Consider the following 16,007-nt stretch of genomic DNA (forward strand, 5'->3'; position numbering starts at 1 on the left):
TCATGGGATACGATCCATTATTTTTTACAGGAAATGGTTGTGAGCGAGAAGTCTGGAGAATATCTTTTGTCTATGATGGACAATTTAGAAATGAAAGCTTATCTTCTATTTCTTAAATATATATTAAATTTCTTTAATGCATTCAATGCATTTTTCCAATCGGAACAAACGAGAATTCATTTGTTACAGTTAAAATCTGCAAACTTTCTCTCCCAAGTCTGCGAAAACTTTGTTAAAAACGAATTTTTAAAAGACGTAGCCATAAATATTAATTTTTCACAGAAAGAAATTCAGAAATATATAAATGAAATTTTTCTTGGAACAGATTATGAAGAGTATCTTAATTTTTATAACGAAAGAGATTACCGTTTTTCATTTAGAAAATGAAAAACAGAATTATTATTGTAAAAATAATATTTTTCCTATAATTTTACTATATTTATTTGCTATTATCAGAGTAAAAAAAGTAGACAAATATAGAGGGAGACCGGGGCCAAACCGCCATTTTTTTTGGTGCCGATTTTTAACAACAAAATAAATAATTTTAGTTAAATGTGGTATACCACTGTAAAGAGTGAACCTTTAGCTACAAAATTTATATAGAAAATTTTTATCTATGTTTCTTTGTTTAACCGGTATAGAGCAAAAACGACAACGGTGGAAAAATTGAAATCTCAAAAATGCCGCGGTTGAACCGCCACCCCCCGGGGCTAATCCGTCACACTGCATTTTCAATACATATACGTACATCTAATCCTGAAAAATGATAGGATACATTTTAATAATTGTTTTTTAAGAGAAAAATAAAAAAATTTATTTAAAATTTTTATGCGAAACATTATTAAAAAATAATTGTTTTACCTATTCCATAAAACAATTTAGGCACGTGAATACAGAGATTAACCAAATCGTAAACTCCCCAACGGCACGTCACATTGTCAACGCGGGCAACCACGGGGAACACGCGTGACGGCGTTCCGGTGCCATAGGATCAGCGCGGACCCTCGAGCAACCTAACCAAGCTGCGTTTCTCGCGGGGGAGCGATAAATAGCGACAGGGGGGTTAGAAAAGCTCGCGGTGGAGCGCGACCATTTTACCGACTCGACGGCGCCCTCGCGCCGATTCCTCGACGCGCCGACGACGACGACGACGACGGCCACGACCACCACGACGACGACGACGATGACCACCACCACTACAACGGCGGCGACAATGACGCCGAGACGATGCGGCGAACGCTGGACGATGCGGGCGCACGCGCGACTGTCACTGACACAACGACCAACAACGACGATTTACCGCGGCCGGGAGTCGGAACGATCTACCGCGCGCGCGGCATGTCAACTCTCGCGCGGAAATCGCGGAATCTCAGAGCCGTGCCGTGCCTCGCCGTACCTCGCCGACGTGCCGTGAGCGCGAGCGATCTCGAAAACAACGGTCCGCCATCTTTTCGGTCGGCCAAAACACCCGTTTTGCGACGATACGTGCGTACCATTTCCCTCCTACACAAACTGACGCACGTGCAAGGGAAGACAGAATCACGCTCGAGGGAAACCTTGAAGCCGCACACTAGGGTAGCGCTCCCCGCGGGTCGGAGATCACCCCGGGTAGTGCTGCGGAAGCTGTCCGCAGAGGAATTACAGCGGATAGGCCGACAACCCGGGTCAGAAGAGCAGCTGGAGGCGCATGAAACTCCGGGCGTCCCCGTAATCATGCCGTACTGCGACATGTTAAACTTGTTGTCGCAGGTTGCGGACGATGGGGCCGCAAGGCACCCATCGCACCAAGAGATAGCCGCCGAGACAATCGCGGTCGCGGAGGTAACAACTGAGGAGGGGGCGAGACACACGCCCGGAGGTAATGACCGGGCTGTTGAGGCTGCAGGCCATGGCAGAGGAGCTGGCGAGCTACCTGACAAACGCCCAGGGTGCGGCAACGGCGACAGCGGCGGACGACAAGGGGCCGTCTGAGGAATTTCTCAGCCCCGCCACCGAGACCTCTGACGAGGACGACGGCGAGGATAGAAGAGCGCCTGAGTAGTCGGGTTAGATAGAGCGCTCCGAGGATGGAGAGGGTAAGTCCCTTCCTGTTAGGGATCCCATCCGGCGCATACAAATAGGGTAGGTATAAGCGGGGCGACGAAGATCGCCGAGCAGCGGCTCAATTAGAATAAGTTTAGTTTTCACTGCCGAATCAATTATTTTATTTCTTTCTTTGACGGCTCAAGCCTTAATACTGTTCTTTGTTTTATTTCCACATGCGTGACTCGGCACAATAAGCGCATGATCCAGGCAAGAGCCACACACAATCTTCATATTAGGTCGGCGGCGATGTCCGACAAAAAGTTCGCGAGTTAGCGGGACACGCGAAAAAGTCATTCCTGACTCATGCCGAGGTTAAAGTATAAGATCATATAAGATCGGCGGCGATGTCCGACAAAGAGTTCGTGAGTTAGCGGGACACGCGAAAGGGCCATCCCTGACTCACGACTGAGTCATAGTATAAGATCATAACAGACCGACGGCGATGTCCGACAGACCGTTTAGGAGTTAGTCAACCACGCGAGCGAGTCATCCATGACTCACCCTCGAGGCGTGGCGTAAGATCATAGCAGGTCGGCGGCGAAGTCCGATGACCTGGAGGCGAAATCCGGGGACAGTCCGCAATCTCGCGACCCGAGCGTCATCCCCGGGGGGGGGAGCTACCCATGACGCACCGTAGGGACCTGGTACACGGTCAGGGGGGGTCGGCGACAAGGTCCGGCAACCTAGAGGCAAAACCCGGGGACGTCCTACTATCTCTCGATCCAGACGTCATCTCCTGGAAGAGGGCGTGGAATCGAGCTAAATGGGTCACTCGAAGTGATCAGAGGGGGTCGGCGTCAACGGCGGATACCGCGAGGTATACCTGGACATCTTCTCCAGGAAGTCTGTCCGGAAACGTCTATCGGGGAGTAGGAGAGGACGTGCGCGCAGATCGGCGCCGTAAAAAACAGAAAAACAAAAGGGGTGGAAAACCACTACCCGGGCATCGAGAAAGTGCGTCGTCCGGAAATGTCTGTGAAGTTGGCCCCCCTTTTTCAAAATTCGGAAAATTTTATTAGAGTTCTGGATTCCCCAGAAAGAGTTCTAGAGTTCTCTGTAGTTTTTAGAAAGAGTTCCGTCATTTAAAGTAGTGAAAACACCATTTTAAAAATGGGGGGGCTAACTGCACGGCGCCCCCCTTTTGTGAAAAAATGAATTTTTTATGGTAGTTTCGGATAGATTTCGATGAGTTCTAGAGTTCCCTATAGGTTTTAAAAAGAGTTCCGTTCAAATAAGCCCAAAAATCGATGTCAAAGTTGAACAAAAAATTTCCACTTTTTTTTTAAATCAATTATTTATGGTAGATTCAGAAAGATTTCGACGAGTTCTAGAGTTCCCTATAGGTTTTATAACGCTACGACCAATATTTCAAAAGTTACAGCCCTTCAAAGTGAGCACCTCGAAAATTTTCTAAGTCCCGAGGGGTAATTTTTTTTCGGAAATCGGCAGTTCTCGCGGGAGTTCTGGTGGCCCCCCGAAGAGTTCTATTGAAAACTATCAGGGTCCGAAACGATCCGACCAATATTTTAAAAGTTACAGCCCTTCAAAGTGCGCACCTCGAAAATTTTATAAGTCCCGAGGGATAATTTTTTTTTTCGGAAATCGGCAGTTCTCGCGGAAGTTCTGGTCGTTTTCCGAAGAGTTCTATCAATAATTCTTATGATGAAAAGCGCTACGATCAATATTTAAAGGGATACATCTACTCTAAGTACGCACTTTAAAAAATTTTTGCTTTATATAGAGGGGCAAAAACGGTAATTAACTCGAGCTTGATATTGCTCCACACTAGTGAAGATACATGCACATGTATGATAAATCCAACCTAAGTGGTAGCTTTATTTCTTCTTCACAAAATTATATTACTTAACTTAACTCAAGTGACATGTATTTCAAAAAAAGATGTGAAATTATTAATTTCTCCTTCACAAAATTATATTACCTAACTTAACTCAAGTGACACGTATTTCAAAAAAAAAAAAAAATAAAATCTTTAAATTGAATTGCAAAGAGAATATGTATATTGCTTTGAAAGGTAATTGTTGTGCAACTATTTAAAAAAAATAAAACCCAAGTGGTACTTTTGTGTTCCTATTCAAGGGTCTTTTTATTCCAACCCAAGTGGTAATAGCTTCTTAATTCTTTTTAACAAATTTTTAATATTACAAAGAATCATTTTAATTATAAAGAATTAAGAAAGTAACAGTACAAAATAATAATATTTAATTAAAGCAAAATAAATAAATTTTTCTTGTAAAACTTGGCGCTGCTACACATTGAAATTTAAACATTAAAATTTAAACATTAGTACTAAGATTTTTGATTGAATAAAGAAACAATAAACATAATTTAGGGAAGAATGGAAGTAAAAAAGCAGCACCAAGTATTTTTAGAAGAAAAATTTATTTATTTTGTTTTAATTAAATATTTTTATTTGGTATTGTTACTTTTTTAATTCTTTATAATTAAACTAATTCTTTGTAATATTAAAAATTTGTTAAAGAGAATTAAGAAGCTATTACCACTTGGGTTGGAATAGGAAGACCCTTGAATAGAAACACAAAGCTACCACTTGGGTTTTATTTTTTTAAAGTAGTTGCACAACAATTATCTTTTAAAGCAATATACATATTCTCTTTGCAATTGGCGTAATTTATGTAATTTAAAGATTTCATCTTTTTTTAAAATACATGTTACTTGAGTTAAGGTAGGTAATATAATTTTGTGAAGAAGAAATATAGCTACCAGTTAGGTTGGATTTTTGAATTTACAAAATACATTGCGTGTACTTGGCGCCTTTTTTTTACCTTTTTTGAAAAAGGTAATTTTATACTGATATCACCCATTTTGTAGTGTTAAGCAAGGATCTGTAAAAAATTATTTTTTATTTTTTAATTATTCACAAAATTAGCAATAACAAATTGAATTTTTATTGAATTAGCAAATTAGTAATTAGTTACAAAAAATTACTATTTACATAAAAATTAATAATATTTAAGTAAAAGTATTATACACTTCTCACAAAAATTAAAGGAACACTAAATTTATCTTTAAAAATAGGCAAAATTCAAGCAGCTGTAACTTTGTTAAAAATGAACAAAATTTAAATTTAAAGCTTAAAACCTCTACTTTTGAAAGGTTACTATTATTTTTTAGTTTCTGTGAGTTTGGTAACTTTTGCATATAGAAAACTGCAAGCTGTACAAAATAGAACATTTTTCTTTCACTTTGTGGGCCTGTTATGTGCACAAAAAGAAATCTGCGAAAATTTTTAACTTCCTAATGTAAAAGCTTGAAGTTTTCCTTGCAAAATCTTCTTTAAAAAATGTTTCTACGTTTCTGCGTTGTTCTGTACAACTGTTTTCTGGGTCAAAATGAAAATTAGAAAAATCGCTAATGTTTACATTATATTCATCAATTTGCATCATATCTACATGTTATTTAAAAAAAATTGGTCAATTATACCGTTTAATAGAGCAAAGTTTCAGCTTTAAGAATCTGTTTTTTCAATTGCGATACGATGATTTCTAAGGGAGTTATGAGCAATCAAAGTCAAAATGCTCATTTCTTATTCAATCCGCAATAAATTAGTACCAATAAATCGTAGAAACATGTTTAAAAAAAGATTTTGCAAGGAAAACTTCAAGCTTTTACATTAGAAAGTTGAAAATTTTTACAGATTTTTTTTGTGAACGTGACAGGCTCACAAAGTGAGAGGAAAATTTTCTATTTTGTCCAGTTTGTAGTTTTCTATATGTAAAAATTACCAAACTCACAGAAACTAAAAAATAATAGTAACCTTTTGAAAGTAGAAATTTCAAGCTTTAAAATCCTTTTTTAAAATTTAAATTTCGTTCATTTTTAACAAAGTTACAGCTGCTTGAATTTTGCCTATTTTTAAAGATAAATTTAGTGTTCCTTTATATGATAAATGTATAGAAGTAAAATATTGAAAATAAAATACAATTATTATATAATTGTATGCGATAAGTATATAAAGAAATAAAAGTTAAAAAGAAACTATTCTTTATATAATTTTAAAGAGGAAAAGGAGTTTGAGGAAATATATTGCACTGATTATTTTTTTATTCTATTTTTATTAGTATGGATTAATTGTTAAAAAATTGATATATGGGACCTCCGTAGCCACCCCCGTAGCCACCCCCGTAGCCGCCCCCGTAGCCACCCCCGTAGCCACCCCCGTAGCCACCCCCGTAGCCACCCCTATAGCCACCCCTGTGGCCACTCCTGTAGCCACGTCCTTGTCCTCTTCTCCAGCCTCTTCCTCCTCTTCTCCCTCTTTCCCCTCTCCAGCCACCACCTCTCTGCAGGCCTCCTCTGCCCCTTGCCCGCTGCATTCTTGAACGATGATAACTACATGAAAATGCAACAATCAAAGCAATAAATTAATTACTTAAATAGCAGATTTAAAAAAAAAGGATGTAAAAATTGCCCTTTTGTGTCCTTAACAGAAACCTGTAAAACACGCTTTGCTACAGGTGAGGTTGAAAAAGTAGGAAATAATAATCTTTTCACCAGGAAACTGCGGGAATTATTTTAAAAGCGATAATAAATGTCTGTAAAATGTGTGTCAAAATAGTGTTTGAGATTGCGCTGGTTTCCCTGCTGGAAATCGCATTAATCGCATGTCAAGGAGCCTATTCACGAATAAATTTGTTCAGTATAGCATGGATCTTTCATCGCATCGAAAAGTTCGCTAATTGCTAGTAACAACACAGCCACGGCCGACCGGGCGCACAAATAAAGTCAAGCAACAACGCTTTCACCAAGGAAAGATCCATGCTATAAACAAAGCAGTCGAAAACAAGTAACGATCGCTTCGGATCGACACTTGAAAACCGTGACGTAAGCACGGTGACGTAGGCCGCCGGTGGCCAATCACCCTCCCGAAATTATTCGTAACGAGCCTGGAGGGAGTTTCGCCTCGGAGGTGATAAAAGGATCGCCGCTGCGCCGCGGAATCGATTTCGTTCCAAGATCACCGCCAGTACACCGCTTCATACTATTCGCACTCGCTTGCTTGAGTTCACCCGCTTAGAATCACCGCTCGTGCAAATCGCTTGAACGCTACTTGCAAACCGCTTAAACGCTACTCGCAATCCGCCCTCGACACCGAATTAGCTTGTGCAGCTAAACTCTCTGCTTTTCGCTGTGATAGATTCAGTGCGCGCTATCACTCACGGCTCTGAACTCTGTAAATAATTGTACACATTAGACTTTGAATATACTTTGTTTTATTTTTGTGTATTTGTGGACTTGCTGTTCTTTGTGGTCGTCTCGTTGCCTCGCGCTACATCGCGCTACCGCGTGCTCTCGAACATTCTGGTCCTTCGAGCCGGATCCGACCGGCAACCGCTAATTCGGGAGTGCTTCCTCAACGGACGACCGCAACCATGAGCCTGGATCAGAGCGCCATGCTGAACAGTCAGCACGAAATCCACAGGCGCATCGCCCACGCAATGACCAATCTACTGGAAGCAGGGTGCAGAAAACATCACCCTCGACGCTGTGAGCACTCGCATCCGCATTCTCGACGACCTGTGGGCCAAGTTTGAGTCAAACCACGATCTCATTCGGGCATGCTACGGAGATCGCTACACCGAGAGTGAGTACAATAAAACCGACTTTTTTGACACCGTCGAGAATGCGTACGTGCATCAGCACAGCTTGCTCACCTCCGTCGCAAACTCCTTGAAATCCGCGTCGCCCAGAGTGCCAACCGGGCCGGAGCAAAGTGGCGAACACGCTCCCAAGACTTCGCTGCCGCACATTCAATTACCGCGTTTTTCGGGAACGTACGAGGAATGGCCGCCGTTTCGGGATCTCTTCCTGTCGGTCATCGGCGAGAATTCGTCGATCTCAAATATAGAGCGGTTCCACTACCTCCGATCTTGTCTGCAAGGGCCCGCTGAAAAGTTAGTGCGTTCATTAACGGTGACCGGAGACAATTACGCCCGCGCATGGGCAATGTTAAGCACGCATTACGAAAATAAGAAGGAGCTGATACGCTCCAACTTCGCCACGTTTACCGCCGTGGCGAAGATGAAAGCCGCTACCGCCGATGAGCTCAGCCGCGTCCATAACGCCGTCACGTCTGCCGTTAATGCTCAAGAGAGCATCGGGAGGCCCATCGACTCACACGGTATGGACCTTTTCAGTCACCTCGTCGTCGATCTGTTCGACTCGCGAACACGTCTGGAATGGGAATCCTCCTCGGGAGACTCCTGCGAACCACCGTCTCACGACACGTTAATGAACTTTATCACTAGACGCATTCTCACGCTGAACGCCGCTTATCCGAAAACCACAGTTAACACCGCGAGTGAACCATCACGGTCCGCGAAAACGCACAACGCGAAGCGCACGGAGCCTTCGCAGTGTCCGCTCTGCAACGGGGAGCACTCGCTCATGGGGTGCCCCGACTTCAAGGCCAAGCCGGCCAGTGAGCGAAAGACAGTGGCCGAGACTAACAAGCTATGCTTTAACTGTCTCGGCAACCACACGGTGGCAAAGTGTCTGTCCACCAGGAACTGTATGACGTGTAACTCGCGTCACCACACGATGCTTCACGACGCGTACGTTTCCGAGCCGAAACCCGCCGCTGAGGCCAGCACGCTTTCCGCCGTCGGAAGGACCGACGACCGCAAGGCGATCCTCCTCGCGACCGCGCGCGTGATCGTCACCGACCGTCAAGGTGCTCCATACGAAGTTCGGGCTCTCATCGACCAAGGCTCCGAAGTGTCGATCGTGTCGGAGTCCCTGGTGCGACGGCTGCGCCTGCCGCGATCGCGCACCCGAATGTCGATCTTCGGTATCGGCGGCTCACAATCCGGATCCACTCGGGGCAAAGTGTCGTTGAGTCTCACGTCTTCGACCACCGGAGCCGCGCTCACCGCCGTCGCGTTCGTGCTTCCGCGTCTCTCCCTGTACCAGGGCTCCGCGATCAAGTGCAGCACCACGTGGCCTCATCTTCAGGGGCTCCCACTCGCCGATCCCCGTTTCGCCGCCAACGACCCAGTCGAGCTGCTTCTGGGCGCTGAGGTGTGCTCGGCCATCCTGGAGGATGGTCTCCGCCGAGGAAAACCGCAAACGCCGATCGCGCAGAAAACCACCCTGGGATGGATTCTGTCAGGGGGCTGCGGTGCGACCTCTCTTCTTGGTCACCGCAGCTCACTCCACGCTCACTCCTCTGTCGTCAGGCGCACCCCCGAGGAAAGGGAGTGCGAGAGACACTCCGTGCGCACCTACGAGCGCACATCCGCTGGCCAGTACGTCGTCCGACTGCCGGTCTCATCGCCGCTCAAGGAGAACAAGCAACACTCCGTGCGCACCCACGAGCGCACATCCGCTGGCCGGTACGTCGTCCGACGGCCGGTCTCATCACCGCCGAAGAACCTCGCCGTAACCCGCAAGCCCGTCGACGACGCGACCTCCGTGCACACCGAACCGCGCGAACCCTGCACGGCGGGCGGGATCCCGTTGCGTAAACGGGCCGCGAACTCTGAGGACATTCCCGTCGGGATCCCTCAGAAACACCGTCGTTATCGCGCACTTACGATCCACGGCCTCGCCGACGCATCCGAGCGAAACCACGCCGCTGCCGTCGACCTCCGCGTCACGAGGCACGGCTCCTCCACACTTCACAATGCTCACCAAGTTCACGCGACACGCTCGCGACACTTTAAGTTTGTCCGCAGCTCCAATCTTCCGCTAGTCCGACGCCCGCGTGACACTTCACAGGGTCAAAGATACCGCATCCAGATGGAAGCCGTTCGTGGCCAACCGGGTGTCTCTTCTCCCACTGACTCCTCCCGAGACTCAGTGGCGGCACGTTCCCGGAGACGACCCGATCAACTGCGCTTCCCAGGGGATAGCTCCCAGCGAGCTGACCGGCTATCTCCTGAGATGGACGGGCTCAGCGTGGCCGCAGGAGAACCGAACCTGATGGCCGGACGAGAGCGACGAGATTCCTGACGCCGAGCTGCCTGAGCGGAAGATCGTCGTGCAATCCGCCGTCGGGAGGATCGAAACGGAGCCTTACACCCTCCGTCGATTCTCCTCACTACACCGTTGTATTTCTGTCCGGCTTCTCGCGTACATTTCTGTTCGTCTTCTCGCGTACATTTCTGTTCGTCTTCTCGCGTTTATTTCAGTCCGTCGTTTCGCGGTATAACTTGTCACGTGTCGCGTGCCACTTCATGTCAATTCGCACTTGTCGATGTTCGCTGTCGAATTCACCGTTCACATTACCGGTCACTCATTGTCGTTTGCGCAGTTGACCATTAATTGTTCATGGCCTTCTGCCACCAATTTCATCGAACTCGGTGCACTGTTCACCGTCACTGCACTCGCGGTAACACGGTAATTCACTCGCGTACTTACTCGCATTTTCGCGACTTTCGCATACTCGCGAATCCACGCTCGCAACGATACACGTGATCACCACGTGCTTCGCGCGTCGTCGCTCCCCGCCGTCGCGCCGTCGCTCGCGCGAGCCTCGATCCGCCGCGATACCAGCCGCCGCCGAGGGACGCGTGAGACCACCGATACTCACTGTCACTCAATTGTTCCTGTAGGCCTTCCGCCAATATTTTATGTCCTCTTCACGTAATCGTCCTTCATCGGCCTTCTGCCAATGTTGAAGATCCATTCAACCACTTATTTCGGCCCTCCGCCTCAACTTCACTTTCTGTGCGACACACAAATTCACTTTCACGTATCACTTGTCACCGAATTCGCGTTACGTGCATCGCGAATGTTTATGTGTCTCGCTCGAGATCACCACGCGCTGTGACACTGCGCAGCCGCACCACGCCGCCATAGCTCGCCGGCACCACGCGCCGGAATCACGATCATTGCAAATCGATTGAAGATCGATATCTTCCGCCGCGACTTCCGTCGCACGTTCGAGCGCACCATGTTTCGTCAACACTTGCCGAGGCGGGCGGGATGTTTGAGATTGCGCTGGTTTCCCTGCTGGAAATCGCATTAATCGCATGTCAAGGAGCCTATTCACGAATAAATTTGTTCAGTATAGCATGGATCTTTCATCGCATCGAAAAGTTCGCTAATTGCTAGTAACAACACAGCCACGGCCGACCGGGCGCACAAATAAAGTCAAGCAACAACGCTTTCACCAAGGAAAGATCCATGCTATAAACAAAGCAGTCGAAAACAAGTAACGATCGCTTCGGATCGACACTTGAAAACCGTGACGTAAGCACGGTGACGTAGGCCGCCGGTGGCCAATCACCCTCCCGAAATTATTCGTAACGAGCCTGGAGGGAGTTTCGCCTCGGAGGTGATAAAAGGATCGCCGCTGCGCCGCGGAATCGATTTCGTTCCAAGATCACCGCCAGTACACCGCTTCATACTATTCGCACTCGCTTGCTTGAGTTCACCCGCTTAGAATCACCGCTCGTGCAAATCGCTTGAACGCTACTTGCAAACCGCTTAAACGCTACTCGCAATCCGCCCTCGACACCGAATTAGCTTGTGCAGCTAAACTCTCTGCTTTTCGCTGTGATAGATTCAGTGCGCGCTATCACTCACGGCTCTGAACTCTGTAAATAATTGTACACATTAGACTTTGAATATACTTTGTTTTATTTTTGTGTATTTGTGGACTTGCTGTTCTTTGTGGTCGTCTCGTTGCCTCGCGCTACATCGCGCTACCGCGTGCTCTCGAACAATAGCATTTTTTCTAAAATATTTCTCATAGTTTCCTGGTAAAAAATTATTATTTTCTTCTTCTTTCAAGCTCAAAAAAGATAGCAAAGCGTGTTTTACAGATTCCTGGATTAAGGACACAAAATGGTAACTTTTACATCCCCATCTTTGAGTAATTGTAATGTGACAAATGTAACTTACATCTTGTTTCTTTCTTCCAAAGCTTGTCCTCCTCTTTGTTTTCTTGTTTTTTCTTTTTTTTTTATTTTCTTTATTTGCTTCTGCTTGTTCCTCATTTATCATATCCTCATTTTCATCCTCATCCAACACTATGTTCATTTCTTCGTCTGTTTGTTTTTCTTTTTCTTTTTCTCTTTCCTCGAGTCTCCTTATACGCTCTCGTTCCTCTTTCTCTTTCCTAAATCATTTATATTTATTACTGAAGTAAATCAATAATAGACAAAATTATATAAATTGTGTTGCCACAACTATATAGGTTGATTCAGGACCTGTGCAACAAATTCTGAGGAACGATAGATCTCGCAGAAAGGATGTCTGTTAAGTTAGCACTCCTCCCACAAAAAACCGGAATAACACATATGCAGAAATTAAGTGTATGTGTTCTATTAACAATTTTTGTGCTTGAGCAGTTTTATGGGAAATCGCTTACATCAAGCCAGCATCCCCACTCATTAAAATTACATATAAAATAAAAAACTCAATATGCTAGAATTATGTGCTTTCAAATGCCTCGAATAAAATTAGTCTATCTGTAATAGTTTAAAAGATATACATACAAAAAAAGATCTATATACTACTGATATAAGAGTAAAGTATCAGTTAAAATACAGAAAGCGAAATAATTCTTGTCTTAAAATGTTTCTTGATTAATGTGTTTTCAAAATATACACAATGAGATTTCAGAGTTTGTTGCAGAGGTCACCCTGCATATGGGGCGTTCCACGCCAAATCGGACACCATTGGGCTTTTGCATCTCCGATTTTTTTGAAAATGTTTTATGTTATAGTATTAGTTGAAAGAGGCCTCCATGATTTTTTTCAAATTTTTTTGTCAAAACGTTTTCAAAATATCGATTTTTGAAAAATTACGTTACTTTTTTTTAAACGCCCATAACTTTACGAAAAATGGGCCAAATGGGACGTTTTTTTTTTCAAAATGTTCGTATTTAAACACACTTTTGATAAAAAATATCAAAAAAATTTTTCAAACTGTATTTCTATAAGATTTTCAAATTTTTAACACAAATTGTTGATTTACAAAAAACACGTACTGATCGATTTTCTTCAAAATTTTTTGTAAAAAACTATCATCGATTCCACAAATTTTAAGCCTAAATTCATAATGGGATAATGACGGGATCTATTTTTTTTCGATCTTTTAATTTCTATTTTTTATTTATCCGTGCTGAAAAATATATATAAATCTTTTTTTTCAGGCTTATCGGCAACAGTCATTGTTATTTATTTAAAAAAAACATATATCTTTATCATTTAATAAACAAATGATCGATAATTTTTATTTGAATATACTACAATATATGTCCGTCTTTCGGAAAGAGACGTTAAACAGTTGGTCCAAAAAGGAGGAAGGGAATTAAAGAGGAAGTGAATGAATAGAGGGCGGTTAAAGGTTTGGGTACGTTCCTTAAAAACGCCATGTATCCCGAGAAGGGAATCATTATCCCCATTCTTTATTCTTATTATTTACTACAATATATGATTAGTGCTTTAATATGTATTTGATTATTTTTTAGTCAATATTTGAAGGACAAAGTCCATTTTAAAAGAATTTGGTTAATGTATTTATTCAAAAATTTGCACATTTTCAAATTAGCTCCAACCTTTTACTACAGTCGGTAACGAAAATTGCGATGGATAACTTAGCGGCTGAGTATCTTTCGCGTCTACATCCTTGTTTCGGAACAAAAGTAGGGTTATTGTTGTTAATCGTGTGTTATCAGCGTCTCCTGTGAATAACCTATATTAACTGCTCTTAAAAAAATAACTGTGAAATTTTCATCGTTTACTCTAAAAAAAAACAATTTATTGTGAATATTTATATCATGGAAAATTTTGGACGATATAATTTGTGTTGTAATCCTTTACAACTAGAACAACATAGAGTGAGGAAAAGTCTCCGACGAGCTTCTGTAACTCAACAGAATTTACATGGTTTAAATGATAAAGACTATCTCTGCACATCATGTAGAAAAACATTGGACTCAAAAAATACTACTTTTGAATCTGTTATCGTAACTAGTGATAACCAAGAAGATGAATCAAAAGATGAATCAGAAGATGTTAAAATTGAAAACGTCCTTTCATCAATTTCAAACACCGCGTCTGGTAAGGTTAATTAAACTATGTCGTGAATATTTGAATTTTATTTTATTATAATAAAACAATTGTTTTATGTTGAAATAAATGATGGTTCTTATTACTTTTTAGGATTAGAAGATTTTAGTGAAGAACTAACGTCGCAAACCAGTAGTATGTCTCAATTAAGCTTAGGGACAGTGTTGCCTGTGGTTAACGATGCAATTTCTTTATTAAATCAATCGCCAATTGTTAAAAAACGTGTGCGTAATCCAAATTATTTAGAAAACAAAGTCCAAAAAGTATGTTACGATTTGAAGACGTCGTTAGGAGTGTTGAAAGAGTCTGAGGATGAAGTTAATTCAAAGAATTTTTTGGAAATGATCGACAAATTAAAAATTAAATTTAACGACACTAATACGAATCGATCTGAAAAAATTCAAATTCTCACCCTTTTACCTGAAACATGGGGGTTATCCCGATTATGTGATACAATTGGCTGTACAAAATACATGGCATCAATAGCTAAATCTCTTCGAGAAGTGAAAGGGATTCTTTCAACACCAAGTACGAAATTAGGTTAGTAAAGACTTTTTTATATAAAAACCACTTATTTTAATATTTTATTCAGTAAAGATAAGTTGAATTTTATTATATTTAGGTCGACCATTATCAAATGATATAAAGTCTAAAATTTTGGAATTCTATGTAGACGATGAAATTAGCATGAATATGCCAGGAATGAAAGATTATCTTTCTATTAGAAACGATGACGGAAAACGTGAACATATCCAAAAACGCCTTATTCTCTCCAACTTAAAAGAGTTGTATGAACTTTTTAAAGTACGATATCCAGCTTATCGGGTTGGTTTTTCTAAATTTGCGTCATTACGTCCTCAACATTGCGTACTTGCTGGTTCTAGCGGAACTCACACTATTTGTGTTTGTTCTATGCACCAAAACGTCAAGTTAATGATGTTAGGTAAGTGATATACTAGTAAAATCTTTGTCAAAAAATAGTTATGATCTTCTTTATTCCAGGGTGTGATTTGGCAGCTCTTACAGACCAATTAGCAATACCATTACAGCAATATAGTGACTGCTTTAAAATAATTATTTGTCAGGATCCAACTTCCAAATGTTATTTTCACGACTGTGATAAGTGTCCAGGAATACAAACTTTAGAAAATTTATTATTAGATATATTTGATGAAAATGGAATTGATGAAATAACTTATAAGTATTGGATTTCGAAGCCTCATACAAGCTTGGAGACATTCGTAAAAAATTCGTCAGACTTCATCGACAGTTTTTGTGAAAATATAACAAGTCTTTTATCACACACTTATATTGCTAAAAAACAAGCAAACTATTTAAGAACGCTGAAAGAATCACTGAGAGAGAATGAGTACATTGTTATTTGTGATTTTGCGGAAAACTATGCCTTTGTTATTCAGAATGCCGCATCAGGATTCCATTGGAATAACAGTCAAGCAACTATTTATCCAGTTGTCATTTATTACAAAAAAAATAATGAACTTGTTCACAACAGTATAGTAATCATATCGGATTGCTTATCTCATGATGCAGTTGCTGTTCATGAATTCACAAGAATTACTACGAGTTTTATCAAAGAATTAAACAATGATGCTGTAAAAGTTATTTATTTTTCCGACGGAGCACCTCAACAATTTAAAAATTATAAAAATTTCGTAAATCTCAATTTTCATGAAGAAGACTTTGGGCTAAAAGCTGAATGGCATTATTTTGCAACAGCTCATGGCAAAGGTCCTTGTGATGGAGTAGGGGAAACTGTTAAGAGAATAGCGGCACGAGCAAGTCTTCAACTTCCATATGACGAACAAATCTCAACTCCTCAAGAATTATATAACTGGGCGA

At 42.3% G+C, this 16,007-nt stretch overlaps 1 protein-coding gene across 1 annotated transcript; it reads left to right on the forward strand.

Moving 5' to 3' along the window:
• The first annotated feature begins 2,066 nt into the window (after positions 1-2,066).
• LOC139781469 (uncharacterized) lies at positions 2,067-10,048 on the forward strand. The gene is made up of 3 exons (XM_071720324.1): positions 2,067-2,075; positions 7,585-9,759; positions 9,818-10,048. The coding sequence occupies exons 1-3, from the start codon at positions 2,067-2,069 to the stop codon at positions 10,046-10,048; spliced, it is 2,415 nt and encodes an 804-aa protein (XP_071576425.1).
• Positions 10,049-16,007: the final 5,959 nt, after the last annotated feature.

Source organism: Temnothorax nylanderi, unplaced genomic scaffold (assembly GCF_030848795.1).
Source record: "Temnothorax nylanderi isolate EJ_2023f unplaced genomic scaffold, tnyl_v1.0 TNYL_tig0340_pilon, whole genome shotgun sequence".
NCBI lineage: Eukaryota > Metazoa > Arthropoda > Insecta > Hymenoptera > Formicidae > Temnothorax > Temnothorax nylanderi.